Raw genomic sequence first — 27,181 nt, forward strand, 5'->3', positions numbered from 1 at the left:
ATTGAAGGGCAAAAAATAACTAGAATCGATATATAATTACTGAAAAAACAATAATCATACATTTTTATATTATAAAAAATTTTAAAAACAAACTGCCGATTTGTTATAAATTTCATCAAATATATTGATATTGATCAACAACAACAATTACAACAGAATAAGATAAATAAAAGGAAAAATGACAAAAAAATTATCTGAAATATATAAACGATAACATAATTTCACCAAGTGTGATAATATTTTATAAGTCTCTCGGAACCTTTTTTACATTAATATATTTTGTAAAATGACTACAATAACTGACTAGTTTAATTTAAGTAATAATTTTTTTCTTTAAAAAATGATTAAAATAGAATAATAAGACAAGTTTTGTTCTATAAATTTTTTATTCACCAAAGTCAAGCATTGTGAATATCAATGAATGTTTTCATTTAAATAATGATTATTTTTTTTAATAATAACTTAAACAATATAAGTAATTGCAACTTTTTCTTTATAAATTTTTTAAGTATTAAGATTTAAGTATTATAAATATTAGTGATTACTTTAATTTAAATAATAATTATTTTTTTAACAATGACTAAAATGAGATAGCAAATAACAAGCCCCACTCTACAAATTTTTTAATCACTAGTATTTCTTTTATATTTTAAATGAAGATATTATAGTCATTTCATAAAAAGATATTAATCCCAAAAAATTCTCAAAAAATTTAAAAAATTATCATACTTTGTGTGATATCATTATCATTTGCATATATTTTAGGAGAATTTTTTTTTCTAAATAAAACGATGTTTTTTTTGGGCCGCCAGAGAATAAAACGAGATGATATTCACAGCGTAAGGAAGGAAAACAGAAAGATGCATCATGCAAATCGTGAAAAGAGTGGGTGGATAGGATTAGCATGTGGGCTTATGTGTAAGTTATAATTATTGCAGGAGAGAGAATAAGACTTCACCTGTGTGAACGAACGCACTCAATCATTGTCCATCTTCGAATCCGAATCCGAGGCCGTTGTCCTCAACGCCAACCCAACCAGGAGCGACTTCAGCCGTTTACTTAGATGTGAGGCCATCCAACGGGTGGGACGCAGCTGCAACGCCATCCATCAATAATGATTCTCCACGTGTCGAAAGGTTACAGGTCAATCGCCGCTGGCCAACCGCATCCTCTAATATGTCGTCCAATCTCCCCATCCCAGCGGCTTTTTGGCTCTCTCTGTCTTCAAACATCCCACTAGGTTTTCGTTGATAATTCGATAAGGAAATCTAAGCATAACGACAGTCGTATTCTTCGTCTCTATGCCGTGAGAATTTCTTCCTCCTCCTCTTCCCCTCCTCCTACTCTCTGTAATTTTAGCAAATTATAACACTATTCGTTTTTACCTGTTATTCAATCAATTCTCGGGTTACGTCTCGCCTCATACGATGTGAATTTTGTGACGATCGATCTAGCTTTTCGCGAACTTGGAATTTCCGTCCCGGGCTTTCTGTTTCTTACGCTTGCTTTACGCTGCCCATTTCTTGATTTCTCCTCTGCTGCTTATCTCTAATCCCCAAGTCAATACTAGGCTCTGCAACTTATCTTGGAATCGTTGAATCAAGTGATTGCTTTCGCGGATTTGAACACTTGCCACCACAACTTAGACCTTCTTTAAGGGGAAGAAGCCAGACTTTTCTACCTCCTCCTCTGTGATCGTACAATTAAGCAAAAAGGGGTTACTTTTTAATAGTGAAGTTCAATATGGGGGATTTGGAAGAATGCAACTCCTTTGAGTTGTTATTAAAAAATTTATGATTTCAATGCGATTATGGTTGCGGGAATGGATTTTTCTCCGCCGTTTACCATAATAGAAGGCACTCAAGGTAGTTACAACAAAGACAATGCATCCATCATGGAAGAAGAGAAATCAAGAGATTTGAACAAAGTGAAACAAACTACAATTGGTAAACCCCCGCGGAACCTCTCCCTCTTGAGACATAGCATCAGCTCCAACAGGTTGCAAACTGCTGCAGATTTGGTAAGTTCATCATCTTTATTTACTATACATGATTCCCATTTCCATTCTTTCTGGATTCATGCTTTTCTTGCTTTGCAGTCCTCCCTTGTTGTTGATCTTCGCTTTCTTTTTCTCACTGGCAAAGATTTTCACTGAAGTTCGTATCTTTAGTGTTTAACTATTCTTTGTCATAGAAATTTGGCAAGTACAAGTTATCTAATTTATATGTTCTTTCTTTGTTTTTTAAGAGTTCTGATGCAGGGGTTGTTGGGAGTAAATCATCTTCTGACGAGAAGGCAGAGTTTCAACCCATATATCGGTCAGGAAGTTGCGCTGAAATTGGTCCTAAACAGTGCATGGAAGATGAACACATCTGTGTTGATAATCTTATTGAGCAACTAGATTCAGTTTCAGAAATTCCTTCTCATGGGGCTTTCTATGGGGTTAGTGTGTTTCGTTGCTTGACTTCATATGCGCTTGCCGTTGATGATCAAAAGGGTTGTACAGCGTGTGCGTGCTTAAATGTTTTTGTGTCTGTGTGTGTACAGGAGTCTATTATTTCTTTTCTAACTCTGAATGTATACTTGAACAGTTTATAAATTTCTATTCATTTGTTTAGGTGTTTGATGGTCATGGTGGGACTGATGCAGCTACGTATATAAGAAATAACATCCTCAGATTTATAGTTGAGGATCCTCATTTTCCAACTTACCTAGAGAAGGCAATTAAAAGCGCCTTTCTGAAAGCTGATTATGCATTTGCGGATGCTAGTTCGCTTGATATCTCCTCTGGCACCACTGCTTTAACTGCAATTGTATTTGGAAGGTAAGCGAGGTTCAATAACGGTTATCTTAGTCTCAATTCACTATCAGCTTTATTTAGGCAAGATATGGTTGGCTATATAGCATACTGGGTGTTGGGACATAAATATTGTTGTATCTGTGATTTGGGGTGGAGAAAGAAACCTAGGATTATTATTGAAACTTTGATTTTTGGCAGGAGCCTGATAGTTGCGAATGCGGGGGATTGCCGAGCCGTGCTGGGGAGGCGAGGGAGGGCAATAGAGATGTCAAAAGACCACAAACCAGATAGCAGCTCAGAAAGGATAAGGATTGAGAAACTTGGTGGAGTGGTATATGATGGATACCTGAATGGTCAGCTATCTGTTGCGCGTGCGTTAGGAGACTGGCACATGAAAGGTCCCAAGGGTTCTGCTTGCCCTTTAAGTGCCGAACCAGAGTTGCAGGAAATCCTCTTGACTGAGGACGATGAGTTCTTGATTATGGGATGCGACGGCCTCTGGGATGTTATGAGCAATCAATGTGCTGTGACCATGGCGAGGAGAGAGTTGATGTTGCATAATGATCCCGAAAGGTGTTCGAAAGAGCTTGTGAGAGAGGCTCTTAAGCGTGACACTTGTGATAATTTAACTGTCATAGTGGTGTGTTTCTCCCCAGATCCTCCTCCTCGGATAGAGGCTCCTCCATCTCGAGTTAGGAGGAGTATTTCAGCGGAAGGGCTCAATTTACTCAAGGGTGTACTAGATTGTACTTCATGATCACTTCTAATTTTATTCATATCACTGCTCTGCTGCTGCGCCTCTTGTGATGGGCTACTATTTCAGCAGAATGTTATTTTGATTTGATATTTTATAAAACCAACCTTCTAGTCCTGTACATGTTGGATATCTTCTTTTTCCGCGTTATCTTTCACTCCAACATCAATCAATGTGGGCAACGCTTCCCGCTGAAAGGAGAAGAAAACGGGATGGGAACCCACGGGACATATTGCTACGAAATAAAAAGGCTACCACATGAATCAAGCGTAATGCGACCCCTTTATCCCTTCACAATTTAGCACGGATATGGATTAAACAGTATCAGAACTAGCCAACTAAAAATTCACCGTCTCCCTAAAAATTATTCAAGGAGAACACTCAAAATCTCTCCTTGTTAAAAAAAGCAAATCTCTCCTTGTGATATTTGAAAATTAAGAAAAATATTTTAATAATTAGTAATTCATAAACTCAAGCCAACAGATCCGACTCACGAGTCAAGGCAAGGATTTTAGAGCATTGTTTGCGGTTGATCCAAAAAACAAAGATACAATATGTTCAAAAATCTAAGTATGGGGCATTCCACGTCAGAGTTGGATGAGTGAATTAGAAAACGAGAACTAATTATGACAAGTGGACAAAGTGGTCAACCAATTTTAACTTAAAGAACATCAACTTAAGTTTGTATCTTCGAAATATAATTGTAGAACAGGAGACATCTGCAGCAGCCCAAATATCCAGGGCTTTAGAGCTCTCCATCATCTCCATCAACGAATTCTCCCGGATGCGAAGCGCTGCATTACAAGGGGAAACAAATCCTCAGTCGCAATTATGGCTTACCCGATCATTTAGAGTAGAGTCCTAACTATTTTAAATACAAATATAAATTTCATCCTAAAAAGATGGTTATTAACCATCTAAACACAAGTAACAGTTTCAACATGCAAGGATAAAGCAATCTTCTATGCGTCAGTCACCTACAATCAATTGAATCAGCACAGGAAAGATGATCTCACACAGCAATGCTTACAGCAAGGTGCATCCTGACTGGAAAACCAATTTTCAATCAAGCATATAAAAAACGTCCTCACCAATGCTGCGATTCAGTTAGATAAAATGAAGTTCTATCATCAATAAAGTTACCTTGTCTGAATGCAGTGCTTGCTCAGATCTTCACAAAGAACCTTGTTCACATCTCCCACTTTAACAGATCCTTCCTTTATCAAATTGGCCAACTGCAAGACTTAATGTGAATGGAAACAAATCATCATTAGCTCACTACTATATCACATCCATGTGGAGACTTAATATGAAAATTTACCTCATCTTCTGTTTGTTCCAGTAATCTGGTCATAGTACACAAGGGCAGTGTAAAAAAATTAATCGCTGCATATGCTGGAGCCTAAAGGCAAAGCATAACTACAAAAGGATCCCTGATCATCAAAACCAGTCGAATTAAAATGTCAAACTAGTTATGACTCACCTTCCACAATAAGAAGATATATCTTTCGAATATGCCCGAGCTTCTTGTTTATCTGTCAAGAGATGAACAGAAAATTTGTTGAGAAAACTATGAAAATCAATGAAACCTCCAAATTATTTAATTGCTGTAGCTTTAGGGAAAAAAGTAAAGCAAAAAGGGAAAATAATAATATTAAAGTGTTCAGTGCAAGAAGCAGACATTTGGAGTTTTGTCTATGCAATGTCAACATTACTCTATATGAAATTAAAACTTTTCACCCTTTTAGTTTTAAGCATACATATTGCAAGGTGAAATTTTAAAGTCCAAAACTAGACATCTACATTATTTCCAGTTGATGCATTAATGTATAAACGACGCAGAACAAGGTTCAGAAAACCTAGTTCTCAAATACTACATGAATCAAGGTTATTTTTCTAGTTTTCAGCAACAAGGCAATCGTGCTTCCTCAATTGATTATTGTAGCATATGTTCCTCTTTTGTATAAGAGAATTGTTTAAGCAACATCAACCCATTTGCGTTCAAATACAACAAGCACAATAAAGCTATATCTCTAACCATCTTTCATAATATGTTAACATATTGTCGCTGTTGAGCATTACAATTTACAAAGCCATCAAGCACTCAAACAAAAAGGACTAATAACAAACATAGCAAGAGCTCATGTTCAGCTATTACAATCAATCCTTGCCATCAAAACTTATATCTATCTATCTTGTGATGGAAGATCCGTCAACCTCTAGTTCTCATCATATGAACAGAAGAAACAACTACAATATATCAAACATAATTGATTGAGTGCATACTTGTTATGTTATCCCAGCTATCCACTTTGAACCATTCATATTTATTTGAATTTATCTGCAAAATTAAATGGAAATGGAACGTCAATAATAACCACTTCAGAAATCAGTAATAAATAAGACTTCTATTGAACAAAGAACAAGTAGAAGAAAAGCACGAGCATTTAGATGCAGCATCGCCAATTCCGCTACTGCTACGCATGTATTTCAGATCAGTGACTAGACACTACTACAACTTGCATCAGAGAATTCTGCATGTTATGGGAATGAGGAAAGCTACCAAAATAAATCAAGTTATACAGTATTGTAAAATCAAACACATCAAATAGAACAGGTTTTGCCATTGTAAGGTTGAGAAGAAAACTGGATTGTGACTTGGTGCTCATAATTACCTTCTTCAGTGTGTACTCTTGCATCTTTTCGCAAAGCTCATCGAGGAGTTCAACCACCCAAGCTCACTAACTCTGTCGTATTAAAAAGTTGCACAGTTATGTAGTACTTTGACAATAGTCCAACAAAACCAAGAATAAATAATTTTTTTCCACTTTGAGTGATCAACATACGCAGATGTAATTATAATAGTTTGAAGAAATCACCAATAGTTTCAGATGTCAAATTGAATTCTGAAATGAAAAGACATGGAGACTTCAGTAATCAACTTTTTTCCATGGACATTCAACAAAAGCCAAGTTTAAACTGTCCTGTCACTATTAAATTTGAGACAAGGAGATGTTGAAACCAAGTCATACCTGTAATCAATTACCTTTCCTACACGCTGGCCCGTGGAATCTAAGCGGTGCCTCATATCCAAATGATTCCGGGGCCTTTCCTGGAATGATTACAATGTCAATATGAGGATCAATAACGACCATCCCAACCCTTACAATTATGAATCATGGTTCTTACATTAGAAAGTCCCCGCTCTAGTTCCTCCTACAAAGTACAAGCCATTGGAAGGAACTATCAGATCCAACTCATAAAACACGACTCGTGAAATGCGAGAGGGAAGACTACTAGCCTCGAATCCGAAGAAACTGGAAACAAAGTTAAAAGTTGAGAACAAACAAGTTACCGCCACGGCTTTACAGGCGAGACATTTGTCCTCGATGCTATTAGCTGACGGCATGACTCCTATCAAGAAGAAGAATGCGAACAGACACACCATGGATATTGACATCCTCCCTCGCATCGTCTTCTTCGTCTTCCTGTCGCCGCTTCCTTGATCGTTTGCCCGTTTGCTTTTTTTAGTTTACTTTTGGGACTATAAAAGATCTGCAAACTAGTCTCGCCCCTCTCAACTCTCAAGTGGGCTCAATCTGGGCTCCAGACCTCTCCGGGAGGGCCCGTCAGGAGACCCAGGCTTGATGTCAAGCAAATAGATAATACAACTCCCATTTTTGAGGGATTCAGTGTGGATATGTCATTGTTTAATTTTCCAATGTAGTCTGGGCTTTTGGCTAAAAAAAAAAGGGCTTTGACCAGGAAAATCAAAGGATAATACAGCTATTGTAAATAAAAAAAATATAAATGCATTACATGAAATAATATTAAAAAAATATAACTTTTAATCGTTACACTTTACTCATATTTTGACATAAGTCTCTACACTTTTTTTGATGTTCTGAATTCCTACACTTTCATTTTTTAGTGTTTTAAATCTCTAAATGAACAAAGTGCAGGAATTTTAGAAGGATTTAAAACACTCAAAAATAAAAATGTAGAGATCCAGAACACTAAAAAAAGTATAAGAATCTATAACAAAACATAAGCAAAGTATAGGATCAAAAGTTATATTTTTTCAAATTATTTTGTCTACGACTTTTATGTTTTTATCCCTGTTATTGTATCATAAAATAATACATTACATAGATAAACATAAATTTGATGATAGAATAGTACGTGTACAGGAAACAAACATAATTTGAAGTTAATTGTGTGAGAAGCTCTCCCGTTTTTCTGGCCAATGTGAGAATGTCACGTTTAAAACTAAAGGAAACGGAATTAAATATTCACTGATAAAATGTCCATTCAATCATAGTATATTTATTGATATTTATTGAATCAAGTGAAAAAGACTTAATTATTCATATCTTGATTAATTAATAATATCAAATTCTATTCATTTTGTTGTACAAAGTTTGGCAGTGATTATCTACTACATATTAATTTTGTTAAATAAATTTATTCAAATCAAAGTTAAATTGTTAAATTTTTTTATACGTGGGCAATGAATTTTAAGAAAAAAAAAAGCTTTTGATTTCTATAATTTTATCCAATTTTGAAATCACTAAATCAGTCCCCAAGTTAAGCTCCCCTCCCCGCCTCCCTCCTTTCAGAAAACACTCTAATGGCCATGTGACAGCTGACCAGGATTCCCGTTTTCTTTTCAAAACAAGTCTCGAGTGTTTAAAGTTTTAACCGTTAAGGGACGACGTTCTACATTTTGTAGAAGGGACTAAACATGTGGCATTGACTCCATTAACTTTGCTGAGTTGATGACGGAGCGATGTGATAGCTGACTGGGATTCTCATTTTACACGTTAGACCACATTTAAATTAAAAAAAAAAAAAAACACACACACACACACACACACTACTTGTTATTAAGAATGCAACCAACAGGATAGCAATTCAAGTTCCTCTATATTTTTAATTTTTTTACTTTTTTTGCCAGAAAAGTTCCTCTATTTGAAAAAGAAAAAGAATGGAGTGTATTTCATGACCAGTAAGCTTCCCCTGGGGAACCAGGCCATCATAACACTCGAGCGAACGAACAAACCCAAACAGTTTCTTCCATTATCTTGGATAAGGGCGCAAGTTTTCAAGTGAACCAACCCACTCTGTTTTTGATCCAGAGACGTGCAAATGAACAGGAATTAATTACTCGTAAGTCGTAACAAAGGCTTTGCAAGCTCCTGTCATTCAACTTAGCATTACACAGCCAATAACAATATTTTAACTTCGTATGTTCCGGTCTTTCCCCAGGATCCCTCATTCACTCGTGCATCAACCGAAAAATTAGAAAATTAATTTGTCTTTAAAATAATACATGCCATACGATACAACTGTCCATCTTTACTTATAGCTATACACACAAAAATTGGCTACCATGCACAACCAAGGCATTAAGAAAGAAAGAAAGAAAGAAACAACAGAGAAACACAAGTTAAATCGCGTACTAGAATGCACTCCAACGATCAGAATCTTTCTTCGGCGAATGACTGTCTGAAGAAACCTTGAATGGGCCAGAGGAGCCAAATGGATCAGAATCGTCGAAAGAGAATGCACCTTGACCGAAGTCCTTGGTGCTACTTATTGAGTCAAACCTGGTATGTCTGTCACGACTAAAACCGAAATCATTGCTGCTGCTATTGATGGAATCGAACCTTGTCAGCCTCTCAGAATTATAGCCAAAATCTCTGCTGCTGTTCACGGAATCAAACCTTGTGAACTTTTCTTGATTGTAGCCAAAGTCTCGGCTGCTATTTATGGAATCAAATCTTGTAAGCCCCTCAGGTTGTGGAGAATATCCGCCATCATGGACGCTAAAGGAATCAAACCTTGACATGTTGTCAAAGAAGTGATCTCCTGCCTCACTGAACCTTGGAGAGTTGCCAAACTTGGGAGAGTTGCCAAATTTTGAAAGTGGAGTTGCTGGCACAGAATCATCAAAAGTAAATGGGCTCTTTGTCTGAAATGGGCCATCAGTATATGTAGATCCTGTCCTGACTGGGTTTATACCAAACTCACCAGATTTAAAAAAATCCCTCTGCTTCTCCGAGTCAGGGTCCTGCAAAAAATAAAACAAACATAATAATTCTGTTAGGTTTACATCTATCATCGCTTAGGTGTGTCCAAGATAATGATGTGGTAGAGATATTCGTGTTTCCAAAAATTTAAAGCAACTTGATCATTGATACTCGAATGAAAAACTTTCTGCTTATCAGCTTCAGAAGCCAATTGCATAGAGAATTTGCTGAACACTACCGCTTGACGTACTTTAAGATGCACTGAATTTTGTTAAGTGAATAACTAAACACTTGGACCATTAAAAAATCCTGGTTTTTGTCCATGTGAAATATTCCCTCCATTAAAAAATGTAAAGCATTTTTTGAGGAATTAGATGTTAAAAAACGTAAGATATTTTTAGTCTTTCAAGATGTAATTACTGCTTCTTCTTTTTTCTTCCTAAAAGTGCCCCTATTGATGAATGACTTGATATTTATTATAGGGTGTTTAATAGGGATAAATATGAAAAGATAGGGTTAGTTTAAAAATAGGTAACTACTTTATTGAGGGGTGAGATTTGGTTAAAAATGTCTTATATTTTTTAACGGAAGGAGTAAATATTTGCAACATTCTTAATAAGAACTGTCTGTTGACAAAATAGAGATAGCAAAAGTTAAGAAGAATGAAGGGGCAAACAATATATTATTCAAACACTAAACTACAGGAAGCTTGTAATCCTCAAAACCTTTTAAGAGGGAAACTTACAAGATTTTCCTTCAATTTCAACATCTATTATCAAGATTGATTCCTCCTCGCCTCTCAGGCTAACATATTTAAATTATGAAAAAAGCAACACTACTAAAAAATATAGTAATAATATAAATTAAAAAAAAACAGAAAAACAGTGTATTTCAGGGATTACCTTTGTATTGAAACCCCACACTGAATCCACATCATCGTTACTGTCGAAAACGCCCCAGGACGATTCATCAAAAACTCTAGCGACCACAAAAAGGATGGAAAAAGAAATAAGTCCTCAGCCAACCACCCCCCAGTTCCCCAAAAGGAGGGGGGCTTTCAGAGAAAACAAGAACAAAGAATTTACCTGTGTGACTCTGCGTCTGCTTCAGAGCTTTTTCCAAAAGCATTTGAAAATTCTTGAGTAGGGCTCCCACTAATAGTTCTTCCAGTGGGACTATCATGAGAGCTTCTCGCTAAGTCATCTTCGCTGTGTACATATGCAGATTCACTCTCAAGTGCATAATCGCCATTAATTGTAGATTTTCCTTTATTTTCATTCACATTCACAGATGAACCCTGAACTGAATTATCATCGTAGAAATCTTGTTCTTCCTGAACAAATGCAGGTTTGGGTTTTGAAGCAACACCATTGGCATCAACAGTGAGATCGTTGGCAAATCCTACAAGTTGAAAAAGTAACTACTAAAGAAAATTGCTTCATGAGAAAAAAGGGTCACTGGAAAAGTTTGAACAAATAAGGCAAACCTTCATCTTCAAATTTATCCCAATCTTCATCCCACTCAGCTGCTCCCTCTGGAATTCCAGGTTGCCAACCTTATGATTCATTAGGTTTATAACCATGCATGACAACAATGTCAGTTAGAATCGTTAAACAAGGTGATTATGACAATTTGTTACACTAAAAATGCTCATCCATAACAATAGCCACCAACACTCTCCCCGATTCCACTAAAGAGAAGGCACATACAGTATTGCATCACAATCAAACATGGAAGCTACATAGCGAAACATTTTATTTGGATCCAATTTTTTTCATTCGCAAATAACTATGACCAATAAAGTATTCATAATTCCAAATCGCCATAATGGGAGTGAAGAGAATTCTCTGAAAAACTATTGATAATGAGGAGAGATCAGAAAAATTAACATAAATAGTTTAGCTGTCAGCCAATATAGTCCTTGAATTTACAAAACAATCTTAAGCAAATGAAGGTTAAAAGGTGAAAAGAGACTTACATGAGTTGAAGATAAGATTAAGAATAATCATATGAAAAAAAGAAAAAGAAAATAAAAGCATGCATGACAAGAGAAGAGAATTAAAACGGGCCACAAAAGTGAGAAGAGATTATTTGACATTCACCAAAATCAAGTAAATATGGAGGGACGGGAAAGAATCATGATAAAAAGATAATACAAGAGATTAAATTTACCAAAAGGAAGTTCAACCATTGCAATGGACTTCACTTCTATCCCATGTTTCTTGCATCGTTCAGCTAAAGCCCTCATCAACTCCTCCAGATCTGACCGTACACGATCAGCTCGAACCTAAAGAAGTAGCTAACATCAGTAGAAAACAACAATTTCCATAGACTTTCATCTTTACTTAAAGGGTAAAATTTCACCTGAAGAATGCCATCTGAACTGCCTCCTTGTTCCATTTTGATAATTGCTTGGTGCAACTCTGTCTTCCTTTCCTAAAGATGTACTAAACAATTCTTAATTGATGTGTGGAAATAAACAATTTATCATCCTAACAGATAAGTCACTATACCCTGCCTCTTCCCAGTCAATTTATGCTTAACTTGGTCTAGTCAACTAAATTCAAGGTACCCCATTAAAAATAAATGAGAATAATATTTCAAGTTATTCAGTATTCGCCTCACAGGCATATAGCTTTAAATTATTCTGAGAAAAGAAGAAAATTTCAAAAATGGGAATTGTTTTCACATGGAATGATCCAAAAGCTCATGAACCAAATGACAAGCATAGAAGCACCTATTCTTGCAGCAAATATTCCAAATCTAGGGCACACTGTTTCCAAACCAATCAATAACTATCCAGCAACAGTCATCACAAAAATATTGATATCATTTTTACCTGTATATCACGAAATTTAGCCTGTTCAATAGTCAGTTTAGATGCTATTTCTGCTACTTGTTTGTATCTCTCTTCATATTTCTTGGCCAGTGATTCTGCCTGCAATATAACATCAAACGATCAGAATGAGAGCCTACTTATTTCCAAATCTTAAACATTACAATTATAAGAAAATGAAAATACCTCACGCTTATCTGCAGATGCCCTTTCTGTGATCTCGTTTAGTCTATTGTCACATCTGCTTTTATATAGAACCTGATATTCAAGTACCCAAAAACAAAATTGATCAAAAAATGATAGCACCAGTTAAAAAATGCCACCAATCACCATTACAAGTACAAACTACGCAAGATCACCTCTCATGAACTAGCTCAGATTTCTGACATGGGCACACAAGGGATAAAGATATTGATGAAAAAATTGCCAGCAAGTAATAGCTATAGCTAAAGCTTGTAAGCTAGAACTTTTTAAGAAATATTAGCTGTTTCAAATCCAAAGAACATCTTAAAAAAATTTAAAAAAAATCCTAAAAAAATTTAAAAAAAAATCCCCTCAATACACTCTTTTGAATTCCCCATCTTCACCATGGACCCCTAAATAAGGCATATTAGTTACATTTTTCCAGACCACCTTCACCCAAACTAATTATTCTGGATTGACAAGTGAAAAGTTCTCCACAACCAATATAGAGCCATCAAAAGACAAAGTACCCATGCGGCAAAATTCTGATAAAAAACCAACACAGTGTGTGTTTGCTACAGAACAAGAAGGTTTGAATTTTGAAACCTTAGCTTTTTTATATGCAGGGAGAAATAGAAATTTCATAAAGGTCATACAAGCAATTAGTGTGCCATTGTAAGTTTAGGCATCCTTATTAAGATAGCAATTTCCTCCTTAAGAATCTGGTTTCAAGCAACATAATTTAGTTAGAGTTCAAATTCTTTCAGAATTAGCAATCAAGTCCTTGTTAAAATGGCTCCTCTTGCTCCTCCATGCCACCGTATGTTTTATGTTTTCACATCAGTTTCACTGCATTGCAATAAAAACCATAAATTCATCCTAGCATATGCCCATAAAATCCTAAAGTTCAGCCATCTACAAGCCACAAATTTTATTCCGCCTGAATGCTTTCAGCTTCAGTTTCCTTAGTAATGATGCTGTTCCGTACCAGTTATTCAGTCTTCCTGACCACAAATCAATCACAGACCATAAAATCCTTACTGGAACCTAAAGTCCATCATGATACCACTGTAGGCACTTGGCAGAATTGTTAAATACGCCCTGTATTAAAACTATCAGCTTGCCAAGACATATTGAATTAACAATAGGTTTGATAACCAAGTAAACAGGTCAGAAAATATGCAATTCAACTTGCTTAGCAGTACCAACATCTTCTAATATGGTCCAAAAACCAAAGGTTTAACATGTTGAAATTGTCCAAGCAAAATTGCAAGTTTTACAACGCAGTAATTCTTCCACAGGACATGAGGTCAGAGGGATCATTGTGGAACTTGTTATTAGCCTATCCTAACTGGCATGCAGTTATAATGTTGTGTAGAGGAAAGTTTGATTTGAAGCAAACCACCAGTTTGGTCCAGTCAGCCCCTTCATTCAGCAAAACCAAAGCACATAAAACAGATCTAATGTTAAGGATGTAAAGAAACTACTAACCAATTCCTGCATTTTGTTCCGGTAGAACTCAATCTTCTCTTTAGAATCCAAGATCATGTTCTCAGTTACTTCATCCTACAAAAACAAAGATCATATACACACACATGTACATATATACACAAACATGAATATTTATAATATACATATATTAAAACCTCTTAGCAAATGCCCAAAAATAAACGCCACTTGTACATTGAACAAGCAAAAAACATCTCCAAAAATGGCTTGCACATATGGTAGCAGTAGGATTCATGTGACAGAAACATGTTCAACTTCAGTAAAACGTTTTTGTCTGTCTTCCATTTTTTCCATTAACAATGTTATGGTGGCTGTTTTAAATTGATTCATAAATTGGAAAACAGAAAGCACAGGAAATACCTTTTTCACTCCAGCTGTTGCCTCATTAGGTGTTGAGTTTACTTTATCCTGCTTGCCATTATCATTTTGGTTCAAAAAGGAGTCCTCCAAGAAAGGAGCACCAGACTTTTGTTGATTGGGTTGCTTTGTGCCATCATCAACTCTGGAAGGAGTTCCCTGACCTGGTGATCTAGAAACAGCTGATGGTACCACTGGCCGGGCACCTGGCATCCCTCGTTGTTGCTGAAAACCTTGTCACAAATAAGTAGCAAAAGAAAAATTCAAGAAATGGACTATAAGATAGAGATAATGCAAAAAAAAAAAAATGAAGTAAATTATTCTGAGAAATACCTGGACCAACACCCCAAGCTGCATTTCCATATGCAACTTTTGGATGGCCCGTCATAGACAGCAGTGTCTCATCGTATAATACGTTATTTGGAAGAGAAAGTGGAAGAGTGCAGCCTTCCCTATATCGCTCCATCAAATAGAGAGCATAGCAAAACTCCCTCAAAGAAAGCATGCTATCATTATCCTGATCAGATAAGTCCCACACCTTCTTTAAGACATCTGCAGAATGGCCACAAATGTATAATAAGCATTACTTGTCAGAGGAATTTAAAAAAATAAAAATAAAAAAGGATATCCCAGAGACCTGTCCGACAGAAGTTCCAGATTACATAAACAGACAGAACAAAAACAAGAAACAGATAGTCTCAAGAATCGGTCACAAACAACATGTCAACTAAAATCCCCATTTCAAACGTGTAACATGTTGCTCAAGCAGCTTTTGATTTCCATTGGTAGACAGTCAATGCAACTTCTTTAGAAACGTTAAAATTCCACCCAATTAATATTGGGCATAAACTTTGATGAACACCATCAATTGGAAGACAAATCTACAGCCAAGTGTTTTCTTGTTAGCTACAGTAAAGCGTCAATCAACTCATTAATGTACTAATTTACTAAACTGAATAAGCAAACATCTGGCTATGAGGAAGAAAGAGTGTTTACCTATTGGTAATCTCCAACTTAAAAATAGACTGCGCGCCTGCTCCCCAGTGATTTTTCCATCCCTATCAGTGTCTACTTCCATAAACACCTTTGTATACTTCTGTACATCAGAAGGTTTCATTTTCGGCCAAGAAAGGTGTGAATTGTCAGAACTAGTATTTCCAGGTCCAACTGATGTTCCAGACGATGTGAGTGAAGAAGCTGCCTCCAAAATCTGCTGGTTTGGATTTGATGATGGCTGCACGCGTTGAAACTGACCATTTATAATCTGCAGTGAATCAAGTGCATTCTGCTTACTAGCAGGGGGGGCACCACTGGAAACTGGAACTATGGCTGATGAGGCAGGAACATTGCTAGCAGAATAGTTCTGCTGAGTAGGTTCTTGTTTTGATATGGATGTAGCAGCAGAGAATAAATCATTTCCAAAAGCTGGATTGGGCGAGAAGCCATTTCCAGATACAGATAATGCATTATTGTTAATACTTGTTGTCTGGGGAATTGATGAAACTGGAACCTGGGATGTTGTTGCAGGTAAGGGCATTGATGGAGTTAACCCCCCAGGCCTCATTGTAATCGTACCAGGCCTTCCACTATTCCAATCATTCAACATGCTTGGATTTGAGAGATTTTGACCCGCCATGATGACCCCTCTAGAAGGATCTAGACCTGCAAAACCTTGTTGTGGACGAGCAGAACTACTAGCAGGCATTGATTGAGGTGGTCTCATGGTCTGATTTTGTTGGGAAGGAGTATACAGCTGGCTCGCAATTGGAACTGATAATCCTTGTCCGGTGTAGGAAAAACTCTGAGATGATGTCGGTCTGCTGGCACCCGCCTGTGGTCCAGTAGCAGCAGCCACTGGAGTTGGTTGTGGTGGAGGAATAACAGCAAGATTGATCTGTGGTGCAGGGATCTTAGCAGCAGCAGGACCATATAATGCTGCGTTAACAATATCGGGTGTTAACTTTCGCCCACTCTGTGCCACTGTAACTAATTTTAGAGCATTATAAAACTCTGTGCGCCCAAGGAATCCAGTTTTGGCCCGATCAGCATGCATCCATATCTGTAGCCCATGTAGTAAATTTTGGTTACAAATCAACCACACCGAGAAGCATTGTCCTAAATTAAGTTTACAGTTTGATAATTCTTCCAGTCGCCAATTCATTTGCCACTTTTGGGGAACAGGAAAAATCAGAAATGGGAGGGAGTACTTTGAAATTTTAATAATTGCTTTATATAATTTTGCCTTAGGAAAACGCTAGTTTAAGAGCATTGTTAAAGACAATACACGGCTCTAACACTGCAATGCACACAATTTGGTCATACAGAGCAAACCTAGATTCGGCCCTTAAAAAGGAAACATGGTATATAACGAAAAAGAATCCACAATTTAAGCCCAATGACTCAAATTAATCAAGGAAGTTCATGGCAAGAAGGATCCCTAACCTGGGCAAGAACTTCTTTGGGCAAGTTGGATCCCTGAAAGAAAGAGACAGCTTCAGCACCACTGATTCTGCCATCTCCATCTAAATCTGCTCTCCTAAAATATGCCTCGAACTGATCCAAATTGGGTCTTGCCATCCTATGTTATTATCAGCGGGTTCCCTCCCCAACTCCACAGATTAGATCGCACCAGACACCGACCAACTGAGAACCAAGGGTACACAAACACGAATCAAGTCGATCCGATTTGAGATACAAATAAGGAATCCTAGAACGCAGTCCCCCAGATGATGGCTTTGATGAGTGGATAGTTGGATTCGGAAGCCGCAGGAGGAGGACCAAAAAGAAAATCAGAGGGTCGTTTTTGTTATGTGCCAATTCGCAGATTAGAAGCAACAAGCATAGACAGAAAGCGCACACATTTACTTTGCAGCGATTTTGCTTCAGATGTGGGATGTCGTCTCGTCTCTTGAACGACGGCAACAAATCGCTTAAACGGGCATCTAATTATCTCAATTATTTAACGCAGTCGTTAACAACAAATGCTTCATGTTATTTTATGCGATTATCTATCTAATGATATGCAATGCTATTTTCCATTTCTGATCTCCCTGCTGGATTCAAAAAATAGATTCAAGGATTTGAATTAAATATAATACATTTTAAATTAAAACTAATAATCTTAAAAAATTGTTACAAACTTATAATTTATTCTTTTTTTGGTGGAATTATAATTTATTCAACTATTGGCAAATCACACCGTTTTCTTCATTCAAGTCAGCTTTTCAAGTGCTCTTAATTCGTGTTGTAAGGTTAACTTTATTTATGGGACCAGGATATACTCTAGAAAAGGTAAAGAACAAAAAAAATTAATTTAACTTTTCATTCAATAAATTCTTTCATGTAATAATAATAATAATAATAATCACAGTTCAGGAAACAGTAAGGGTAATGCAAAAAAAAAAAATATCGGCACGCCAGGCAATCAAGATAATCTCCTACGTTATCTATATATATACACATATACACATGCACCAGCGAAGAGACGTGAAGGTTTGTGTGAGGTTTAATATATTCGTGTCTTTATATGATATATTTGATTCGAATAAAAATATATTGAATGGAACCAAATAAGCTTTTAAATACATAACATGAGAAAGCCTGAAAAAGAAAATAGCAAAATTTAAGCTTTATTTAATTGAAGAGGAGGGAAGGACAGGGATATCTTCAATTTGGGGGAAAATTTAGAGGGGAGGAAAAGAAATTTTTTTAAAAAACTTTTCATCCTAAGGGATCCTCCAACTTGAGAAGGAGGTTTTGAAGAGAAGGAGAAAAAAAAAATCCCTCCCTTCCCCTTCAGCCAATACTATCTTAAGCATTTGGTTTCAATTTTATTTTTGAAGATAAGAAAACGGGATGGAGTGAAGTATTGGCCCTCAAATGAGTCATATATTTTAATGTATTATTATTTAATCAAATCAAAACAAATTAATTTCAACATGTTAATAATATTAATAGTAAAAAATTTTAACAAATGGATAATGGTTAAAAGATCCATAAATATATGTCTTGGTTTGATTAAAAACAAATATTTTAAATATATAACGTTAAGTGAATAAGTTTTTTTTAAAAGTTAATATGTAATTTAAATCTTAAATTATAAGTTTAAAGGTAATTTAACTTTTATACTCATAATTAATTCATTTTAAATCCTGAATGATTAAAGTTTGTATGTTATTGTCTCCACCATTACTTTGAAATTAATGGTAGTATCTGCGTTTCTAGCTCTCTCTCCTCCCTCCCTCTCCATCTGTCTCTCCTCTCTTGCTTTGAGGAGACTGACTAAGGCAAAAGAATATGTCATCTTCATGTGCTCGACGAAGCTATTAGCAATGCGTGATTTTGGTACATGCTTTCAAAGAAAATGCAGGATAAAAACACTAGAATGCTACAAGATAAAAACACTAGAATGCTACAACTGCCACATCCCTCTATATGCAACCAAATAAACCACCAAAAACCTGCCAGCGTTAAGGGTGATTAGATGATCATTGTGTGCATTGGGTGTAAATATTTATAAACCATAAATCAAACAAGAGTATTGAATTTATATATAAAAATAACCTATTAAAGTTTATACTCACCAAAAGAAATATTATATCCAAAAATATATAATCAGATTAAATTTATTTTATTTGTGAATGCATACTTGTGATAATTTTTTCCCATAAATATTTACTTCCTGTCAATTGAAATTTTAGAATTTAGAGGCTTTTTGCCCCCGAAGATTTCAGAGGCATTTGAGCCATGTGAACTACTGCCACAAATTGTCCTTTTTTTTTTTTTTGGTCGCACATGGAACGTCCTCACAGAATCACAGTTTTGTCATTAATGAACAACTAATAACTAATGCTGCTCGAATGCAATGCGGCATGCATGGGTCTGGAGAATGTGGGGGGTGCAGTGCTTGGCGTAACTGTACATGCATTACATGACTGCCCACAAGCCCGTATATGGATGTCTCTTTTACCATTTAAACGACATTGAAGGTTCTTTAACTCTGAAGCATTATGGCCTGGCTGGAGTGGAACACAAGGTACTCTAAGAAAGTTGTCGCGATGCACTGTAGAAACATTTGGTTGACTAGGAATGACAAAATATTTAAGGGTGGCCAATGTAAGGGTGATGAGATTGTGGCTTGTACTCAGGCTTGTCTTAGCTGGAGCAAACCGAATCTGGTTGAGTCAAGCATCAGTGAATCTCAGCGACCAGGATGGTTGCCTCCTGAGGGAGGAACTACGAAGTTCAATATGGATGGGTCCTTTTGTCTAAGAACTGGTACATGTGCTTGTGGGGGACTAGCTCGAAATCATGAGGGGCAATTCATCCGTGGGTTCATGTATAAGATGATGATGCCATTTGCATTTTCTGCCGAAGTGTGAGGAATATCATTATTGAGAGTGACTGTTGGGAGGTGGTGGAAGCTTTACAGGAACTAGAGTTAGCCATGAGTTGGGACACCAAAGTACTAAATGAGATTAGAAATCTCCTTGAACATGATCGGGATGCTGCTATTCACTTGTCTGACCATAATTCCAACATGGCAGGTGGAGAGGAGAGGGAAGGGAGAGCCAAGACAGGGAGAGAACGTTGTGGGTTGTTTAAAAAGTAATTGTCGTTGATTTTAACAGTAGAGGTAAGGATACACCAACTTTAATTGTTCAGAATTCAAAATGTATCAATCACAATACATGATTCAAATCGCTCATGAACATATAGTTTAAGGTCTAAATTATACATGAACCCAAAAAAATACATGCTCACAAATGAGAAGGATATAAAATTCCTTTTGTCGATGAGAAAAAAAAATTATTTAAATGCCTATCTGATAAATATATGGACTGGACTAAACAAGATTAGTTTGCTTTCAACTGACAAGCACATAAACAAGGCAAGTTTTAACTTGGGGAAACGATCATGGGAAAATCAAGAAATAATTGCATGTTTGATACTTATAAAGGTGTTTTATTAATAGCGAATTAAACATGAAACGTATAAAAAGAATGACAGGCGCATTCATCTTTCATCCTCGTATAATATTTTTCTACGTGCCAATTATATAAAGGTTTTTTGCATTGGCTATCTAAAGCAAGAGACTGTTTAAAAACATAAAAATGAAATTAGACGATGACCTTTGACTCAATGATGTCAAGATGGCTCCTGACCTTCAGGTGGCTCTAAGCTCATCAACACAATAATAAGTGGCAAGCTTCGTGGAGAGCTTACATGCCTTGGAAAATTTCATTCACGTGCCTGGTCCTTGCTTTAACTACTGGGCTTCAACCCCCCATCGTGTGGAACACTTAACCAATTGACCCTCGTTTTTTGACTCTTTATGCCATCATTATGTATTTGGTTTTTTAATTTATTAAAAGTTTATTTAATAATAGTTATTTGACAAAAGTTAGTTAATGTAATGTAATTTATATCTGGATATATTTTCTCAACAGTCAATTTAGTATGCTGAAAGTTGCTTAGATTATGATGGTGAAATATACTTTTGAATATACAATTATAAAAAATGACATGATTTATGATAGTTTGTAACTTCTATTACACAAATGTAATATATTTGAAATATTTAAAAATATGATAAAAATTTTAAATAATATAAAATTTAGTCTATAATGCTAAAAACTTAATCTATAATTATTTGTACTTTTTTTAATTTGTAATTTTAAAAAATGTGATAAGATTTATAATTTTTTATTATATATTAATGCTAAAAATTAACATAATTAATTATTCAATATATAATACTAAAAACTTGATATCTAATTATTACTATTTAAATGATAATTATATTTTTAATGAATTATTTTTTTAAAAGAATAAGAAATTAAATTTAAGATAGTATGGTCAAATAAGATCCTCCTTTTCAAATCTATTTTTCAAAAATAACAAAATAGAGCTTTTAAGAAAGCACATTTAGCTCATCCTAAAAAAACTTTCAGAAAGTATATTTAATTTTATTAAACCATGTCCAAACAATTTTTTATATCCCAAAAGTGAGAAAGTGGTTTTGGGATGTGAAAGTGCAATACTCAAATGGTATCTAAGTATCTTGATCTCCATTATTAATGTTGAAAGTTACAATCAAGTATGCTTTTAAAATTTTGTTGAAAGAAAAATGAAGTCACTCCTCTAAAAAAAACATGAGTAGCCCAAGAGATGAAAATCAAGATCAACATACCCAACGCCACTTCCACCCTTGTTAAAGCGATGAGGAGGGATTTGAGAGGCAGATTTTTGTTTCCTTCGTTTTTAGAAGCATTCACATAACTTGAAGTTTTGAATGTATATCGCCAAATAATTAATCTAACTCCATCCATATTCCGCTCACTTGCATGGTGAGATGGGAGATGATAAAGAGTAGACGAACCAACGTTTCAATTGTCATGTCCAAGATTCATTGAGCTGTTTAAAATCTACACGCCTATTTACCTTTCTAAAAGTGTAACTGAGATCAAGCACTGATCTATTACTATTATCATTGTTAGTATTTTGAATCCAGCCACATGAATTATTTCATCACAATATCAAATTCCTTTCTCCCCCCCGATAACTAGACAATTCATACTCAAAAAGGCCAACAATATACACCATTGAAGTTTTCCCAGAGTGATAGAATGTCCCCTTCAAATAATGCATGTCTCACAGTCATGTTGATAAATCGAGCGTGATAATTGTATACCAAGAATGTTCAATTCTCACTTCCCACACGACTTGATTCTCGTTGTGAATGCTATTGCCCCCTTACCTTCGCTATCAATCATGGAATTAAAAGCCTTTGGACCACGTTCTCTTTGCTACCACTCAAGACACGACCATTTCGACTTTTTAAAAATAAAATATGTATCAATCAATTAAAATTAAATATAAATAATCATCCACTTCCTTTATACACGGTAAGTGGTAGTTGATAAAAAAATTATAAACTTACCTGAAAAAAAAAGGGTGGCCAGATCAGCTTCCTCACACACGAGATTTGAAGAAGCATTTTCATTCCTATACAAAATAATTTTGGCATCATCTATGTGTCTGTAAAAGAGTGCGGATATTTTGTAAGTAAATTGACAGCTTAAGCACAATCAATAAAAACTTGCACACTCTACATTCGTGGTCCGTGTGTCCCAGCAAATTTGAAGACCATAAATAATCTCCGCAAGGTCAGAAAATAGCTGGAGGAAACTATCCTCCGTCCGCACATGCATGGATGAATGGCGGCCTGCTGCACCCTCTTGTTCGTTGAAACAAAAATCCTGATAGCATTTGGAGCAGATATTCATGGGAGCACAGAATAAACAAGGCCCACTAGAAGTATATTTTATCTCATATAAAATACACACCATTAAAAACAATATTAAGATTAATAGACATTTTTCAAATATCAACATTCAAAAATCATACACTATTTTTGTATAATATTGTGTAAAGAATTTGATTGAAAATGCAAACAAAAAAAAATAATAAGTACATTTATAACAGGGTTAATGTTCAAGTTTGTCCTTGTATTTTTTTTTTAAGAGTATTAGGTACCATCTATTCTTAAATAGGGCAAATTTTCCCTTGACCTATTTTTTAAGGGAGCAAAAAACCCTCTTCCATCGACTGGCCGTTTATTCTCCCATGATGTGCAAGATATGGGCACCACCCAAACTCCAACGCAGCTTCCTTGCACAAAAAAAAAAAAAAAAAACTCCAAGCTCCATCCCTTCACCAATTCAAGATCCAAACTTCAAGCAAAAATCCAAGAAAAAATCTCACAAATCAATAATATAGCTACTGATAAGAAAAACTAAGAATAATCTCGCAAACACAAAACCAAATAATGTTTGCTTGCCTCTGGACTTTGGCAAACATATAAAACATTATCACAAAACCATGAAAACTTGGTGAACATCATAAACCAAAAGCCATAGATTAGTGATGAAAGCTATAGAATAAGAAAGAAGCTTCAACGAAGCTTTGAGGAAGCCATGGATATGCAATGAAATAAGATAAATTTGCAAACCCATAGAGATATGAGGAAGCGACATATAGATATCAGACGAAGAAGCAGTTCTTGTCAGCAATCTCAAAGTTGATCTTGCTGTTGAATGTGAATCACTGATGTTGAGCAATACATCAATGGCAACGACAATCAGTGAAGAACGACGACATATGTTCAACAGTGCTTGATCTATTCAATGAATTTGGAAAAGAAATAAGTCATAAGTTCTTGGGCAATGGAGGCAGAAGACGAAGAGGATGAAGAAGTGGGAAGGGGGACTGCTTTACGGTATGTTTGGTTGGGAGGAGGGGAGGGGAAGAGCATGGCAAAGAAGCAGCCTAGAAAGCATTTTTTTTATTTTTAAAATATTCCAACTATCCAGTCAAAAGGGGTTTGACCATGCCAAATCAACTTTTCTTGGGTCTCATGCAATGACAACTCACCGTATAACGAAAGAATAAATGGTCAATCAATGAAAGGGAATTTTTGCTCCCTTAAAAAATAATTCAGGAGAAAATTTGCCTCATTTAAAAATACATGATGCCTAATGCTCCTGAAAAAAAAAGTATATGAGATAAAATTAAATATTAACCCTTTATAATAAATATAAAATAAATTTATTAAATGAAGATAATAGGAAAAATGATGAAATTATCTTGTGAACTTTCAAACCATAATATCATAGATCTTGAACTTATTTATTGTATAAATTATTCCATCAACTTTTAAAAATGATACAATATAATTTTTTCTGTTAACAAAAGCCAATTTTAATTGTTAGTTAACTAAAAAATATTAAAAAAATCTTAAAAATTATGGGAAAGGACCAAACAATTCTTGGTTCTTTTTGTAATTTTTGGATCCTTATCTATGACTTCTAGGCCCTTCATTGTAAGTTTTTTGGTAATTTTTAAGGAACTTATGTCATTTTTTAGTCAACTAACTACCAAATTTAACTTTTATTAACACCAAAAGTCAAATTATATCATTTTTAAAATCAAAAAAATATTTACATAATAAATAAATTTAGAATCTATGATGCTATTGGGTTAAAAGTTTAGGGATAATTTGTCTACTTACTCAAAATAATAATCTTAACATCTGTGATGAGAAAAATATATTTATCATTCATTTAAATTTTATCTGAGAATATTAGATATTAAAAACTAAATTGGTTGATTATTAAATATTAAATAAGTATCACTATAATACTTGTGTGGTTGTATGTTCTTTAATTTTATATTGAATTGATAAATAATAAAAACATGACTCTAGAAAATGAGATAATTTTTTATCTTATAAATAATAAGAGTCCTTGAATGAATTGGATTATAGTATCTGCTAAATTTTTTAATAGGAATGGAAAAATATCTGTTAAGATTTAAATAATATATTTCATCACAAATTCTGTCCATATTCATATTGTTCTCAAAATTTGCTGCGGAATTAAAATCCCGCCTAATCCATGGTTCATTTCATTTCGCGGGCGATTGAATTTCAATTTCCTCCAAGAGGTTTAAAATATCTCCGTCTTTCGCCGTTTCAAGCCCTAGCCATCCAACTTCTCTTGTCCCCAACTCGTTTCTCTCGTGGAAATCCTTCTCTCCGATTCACTATCCTGGTACATAATTCCCTTATCTCTTCGTCATCTTTGACGCCTTTTCTTTTGTTTTTGTCATTTCTACGTTTATGTTCTGATTGAGTTTTGAACCAAAACTGATTCGGCTATTCCGCTGCAGTTTTCGACATGAAAGGCGACAGATCGAAGGCGGATTCTAAGAAAGCTGATGCCAAGTAAGTACCATTCTCTCCTAAATTTTTTTGTTATTTAAATCCTAGCAGACGCTCTTTAGTTCGAGCGATCGGTTAAGAGAAGGAAAATGATCAGGCCCTGTAAGATCTGGGATCTGAAGTTTTGTATCATCTCTGGCCAACTTGCTCAGATGTCGCTCTTTCGTAGTTGGTAGTTACTGCTTCTATTTGCCATGGCAGGCTTGCTGTGAATAAGAAAGGCGCCGCCTCCAAGGCAGGCAGGAAACCAAGTAAGGGGAAGGCTGCGAAAGACCCTAACAAGCCAAAGAGACCGGCCAGCGCCTTCTTCGTTTTCATGTAATTACTTTTTCATCCTTCCATTTCGATTTTCCTTTGCGCTCTTTCCTGTTTCCACCGGATATAGTTCTGGTCAAAGCTTTTACCATTTCGGCAAGGAATCAGTAGAGTTTTTGAATGTTGGGATCTTTTTAATGACAAATTGCACCTGCATATGGAGGATGCTAGAAGTAGTTGCCTCTACACGAGGCCTGTTGGCACATTAAAACTTCTTTTGCCTCAGTCCAATCTTCTTTTACCCCCTCATGTTCCTAAATTTTATTCTTACAGGGAGGAGTTTAGGAAGCAGTTTAACAAGGAAAATCCTAACAACAAAGCAGTGTCTGCCGTAAGTTGTTACTATACATTTGATTTACCGGACATTAATTTAATAATTGAGCTGTTGTTGGTTGTGCTGATATGCCTGTCAAACCTTATATTGTTTAATTCGTCAGGTTGGCAAAGCTGCTGGGGCAAAATGGAAGTCCATGTCTGATGCTGTATGTTTTCTCTGTTTTTTGTTTGTTATTTTTTCTTGAGTGTGTTGTGGTTTGTTCTTCAATTTAAAACAAGCTTGGATGATTTTAGGAGAAGGCACCCTATGTTGCTAAAGCAGAGAAACGAAAGGCTGATTACGAGAAGAATATGAAAGCCTATAACAAGCGACAGGTGCGTCATTGCGAAACACGTGTTTTTGTACTAGTATCATGGTTTACTTTTCCAGCTTGTACTTATCGTGTTTTCCTTGCGTGGCTTGTTAGGCGGAAGGTCCAAATGCTGCAGAAGAAGAAGAATCTGAGAAGTCAATGTCTGAGGTGAATGATGCGGAGGGAGGAGATGAGGAGGGCAGCGATGAGGTTTGCTTAAATTTAAAATATTGTTGGTTTAGTTCTGTGTCCATGAAACTCTTAAAATCAATATCTCATTGGCTTTAATGTTCTCGGGTGCAGGAGGAAGATGACGAGTAGCAAATGGACTATAGCCATTGTTTAGTTGATCTGAACACCGGCCTTTTGATGACAAGTCCATCTCCTACTTTCAAAAAATATTCACGCTCCCTTAATTGTTGCCCCTTCCAAAGGTCAATAGCATAGTTGGTAGTCAACTTCTATAAGTACTTTTTAGTCTTTAACTGAGTGGCGCTGGCCTCTTGTAGAGCTTTTAGTTTGATGATGCTTATCTTTCTGGAACCTTTTTACTTCTGTATTAATAGGCTGTGTTGGAGCATTATTATGGTGCAATCCGTTGAATGATGCCGCATATTTGTCATTGTTATTCGTTACTAGAATCACGCGTACAGTCCATGATGATTTGCTGATCTTAGTCTGGAGTAGGACGCGTTTCAAAAGTTATAATCTATACGTGATTCACTATAAGTTCAAAGATGATGGGCCCTCCTATATCTATCAAATACGTGAATGGACAAATCAGGGGAACTTCCGCAAGAGTTTGCACGTCGTCTAGTCCATCACTAGCATTTTAATCAATTTCGTATGAACTTCCAAGCGTTTCGCTTTTAAAGTGTGGTTCTAGCAGCACGTCAGCTCAATCTCTAATAAAACTGAAGAAGAATTGGAAAATGTTGTGCATATTGCTGACGTGAAGGGTATGTTATTTACATTAAAAATAA

General features: G+C 35.6%; 4 protein-coding genes across 4 annotated transcripts; 2 read left to right on the plus strand and 2 right to left on the minus strand.

Annotated features, from left to right (window-relative positions):
- Window positions 1-1,023: 1,023 nt before the first annotated feature.
- Window positions 1,024-3,675, plus strand: LOC129318033 (probable protein phosphatase 2C 27). The gene is made up of 4 exons (XM_054962535.1): window positions 1,024-2,020; window positions 2,248-2,442; window positions 2,619-2,824; window positions 2,999-3,675. The coding sequence occupies exons 1-4, from the start codon at window positions 1,811-1,813 to the stop codon at window positions 3,555-3,557; spliced, it is 1,170 nt and encodes a 389-aa protein (XP_054818510.1). The 5' UTR covers window positions 1,024-1,810; the 3' UTR covers window positions 3,558-3,675.
- A 376-nt stretch (window positions 3,676-4,051) lies between these two features.
- Window positions 4,052-7,090, minus strand: LOC129318586 (uncharacterized). The gene is given in 10 exon segments (XM_054963431.1): window positions 4,052-4,348; window positions 4,698-4,789; window positions 4,876-4,900; window positions 5,038-5,089; window positions 5,841-5,895; window positions 6,230-6,288; window positions 6,291-6,301; window positions 6,587-6,666; window positions 6,744-6,770; window positions 6,910-7,090. Coding segments are annotated over 10 exon segments (567 nt in total). The 5' UTR covers window positions 7,027-7,090; the 3' UTR covers window positions 4,052-4,299.
- A 1,641-nt stretch (window positions 7,091-8,731) lies between these two features.
- Window positions 8,732-17,418, minus strand: LOC129318127 (uncharacterized). The gene is made up of 13 exons (XM_054962716.1): window positions 16,914-17,418; window positions 15,468-16,530; window positions 14,805-15,023; window positions 14,475-14,704; window positions 14,097-14,171; window positions 12,609-12,680; window positions 12,426-12,524; window positions 11,951-12,022; window positions 11,759-11,873; window positions 11,073-11,141; window positions 10,672-10,987; window positions 10,489-10,564; window positions 8,732-9,627 (listed from the first exon to the last, which is right to left on the minus strand). The coding sequence occupies exons 1-13, from the start codon at window positions 17,046-17,048 to the stop codon at window positions 9,016-9,018; spliced, it is 3,153 nt and encodes a 1,050-aa protein (XP_054818691.1). The 5' UTR covers window positions 17,049-17,418; the 3' UTR covers window positions 8,732-9,015.
- A 7,561-nt stretch (window positions 17,419-24,979) lies between these two features.
- LOC129318891 (HMG1/2-like protein) lies at window positions 24,980-26,833 on the plus strand. Its single transcript, XM_054963886.1, has 8 exons — window positions 24,980-25,084; window positions 25,203-25,257; window positions 25,456-25,572; window positions 25,843-25,900; window positions 26,007-26,051; window positions 26,140-26,220; window positions 26,313-26,408; window positions 26,502-26,833. Exons 2-8 carry the CDS (start codon window positions 25,211-25,213, stop codon window positions 26,517-26,519), a joined length of 462 nt encoding a protein of 153 aa, XP_054819861.1. The 5' UTR covers window positions 24,980-25,084; window positions 25,203-25,210; the 3' UTR covers window positions 26,520-26,833.
- The last annotated feature ends 348 nt before the right edge of the window (window positions 26,834-27,181 follow it).

This window comes from Prosopis cineraria, unplaced genomic scaffold (assembly GCF_029017545.1).
Source record: "Prosopis cineraria cultivar Desert tree isolate PC_DT_omini unplaced genomic scaffold, ASM2901754v1 PC8, whole genome shotgun sequence".
Taxonomy (NCBI): Eukaryota; Viridiplantae; Streptophyta; class Magnoliopsida; order Fabales; family Fabaceae; genus Prosopis; species Prosopis cineraria.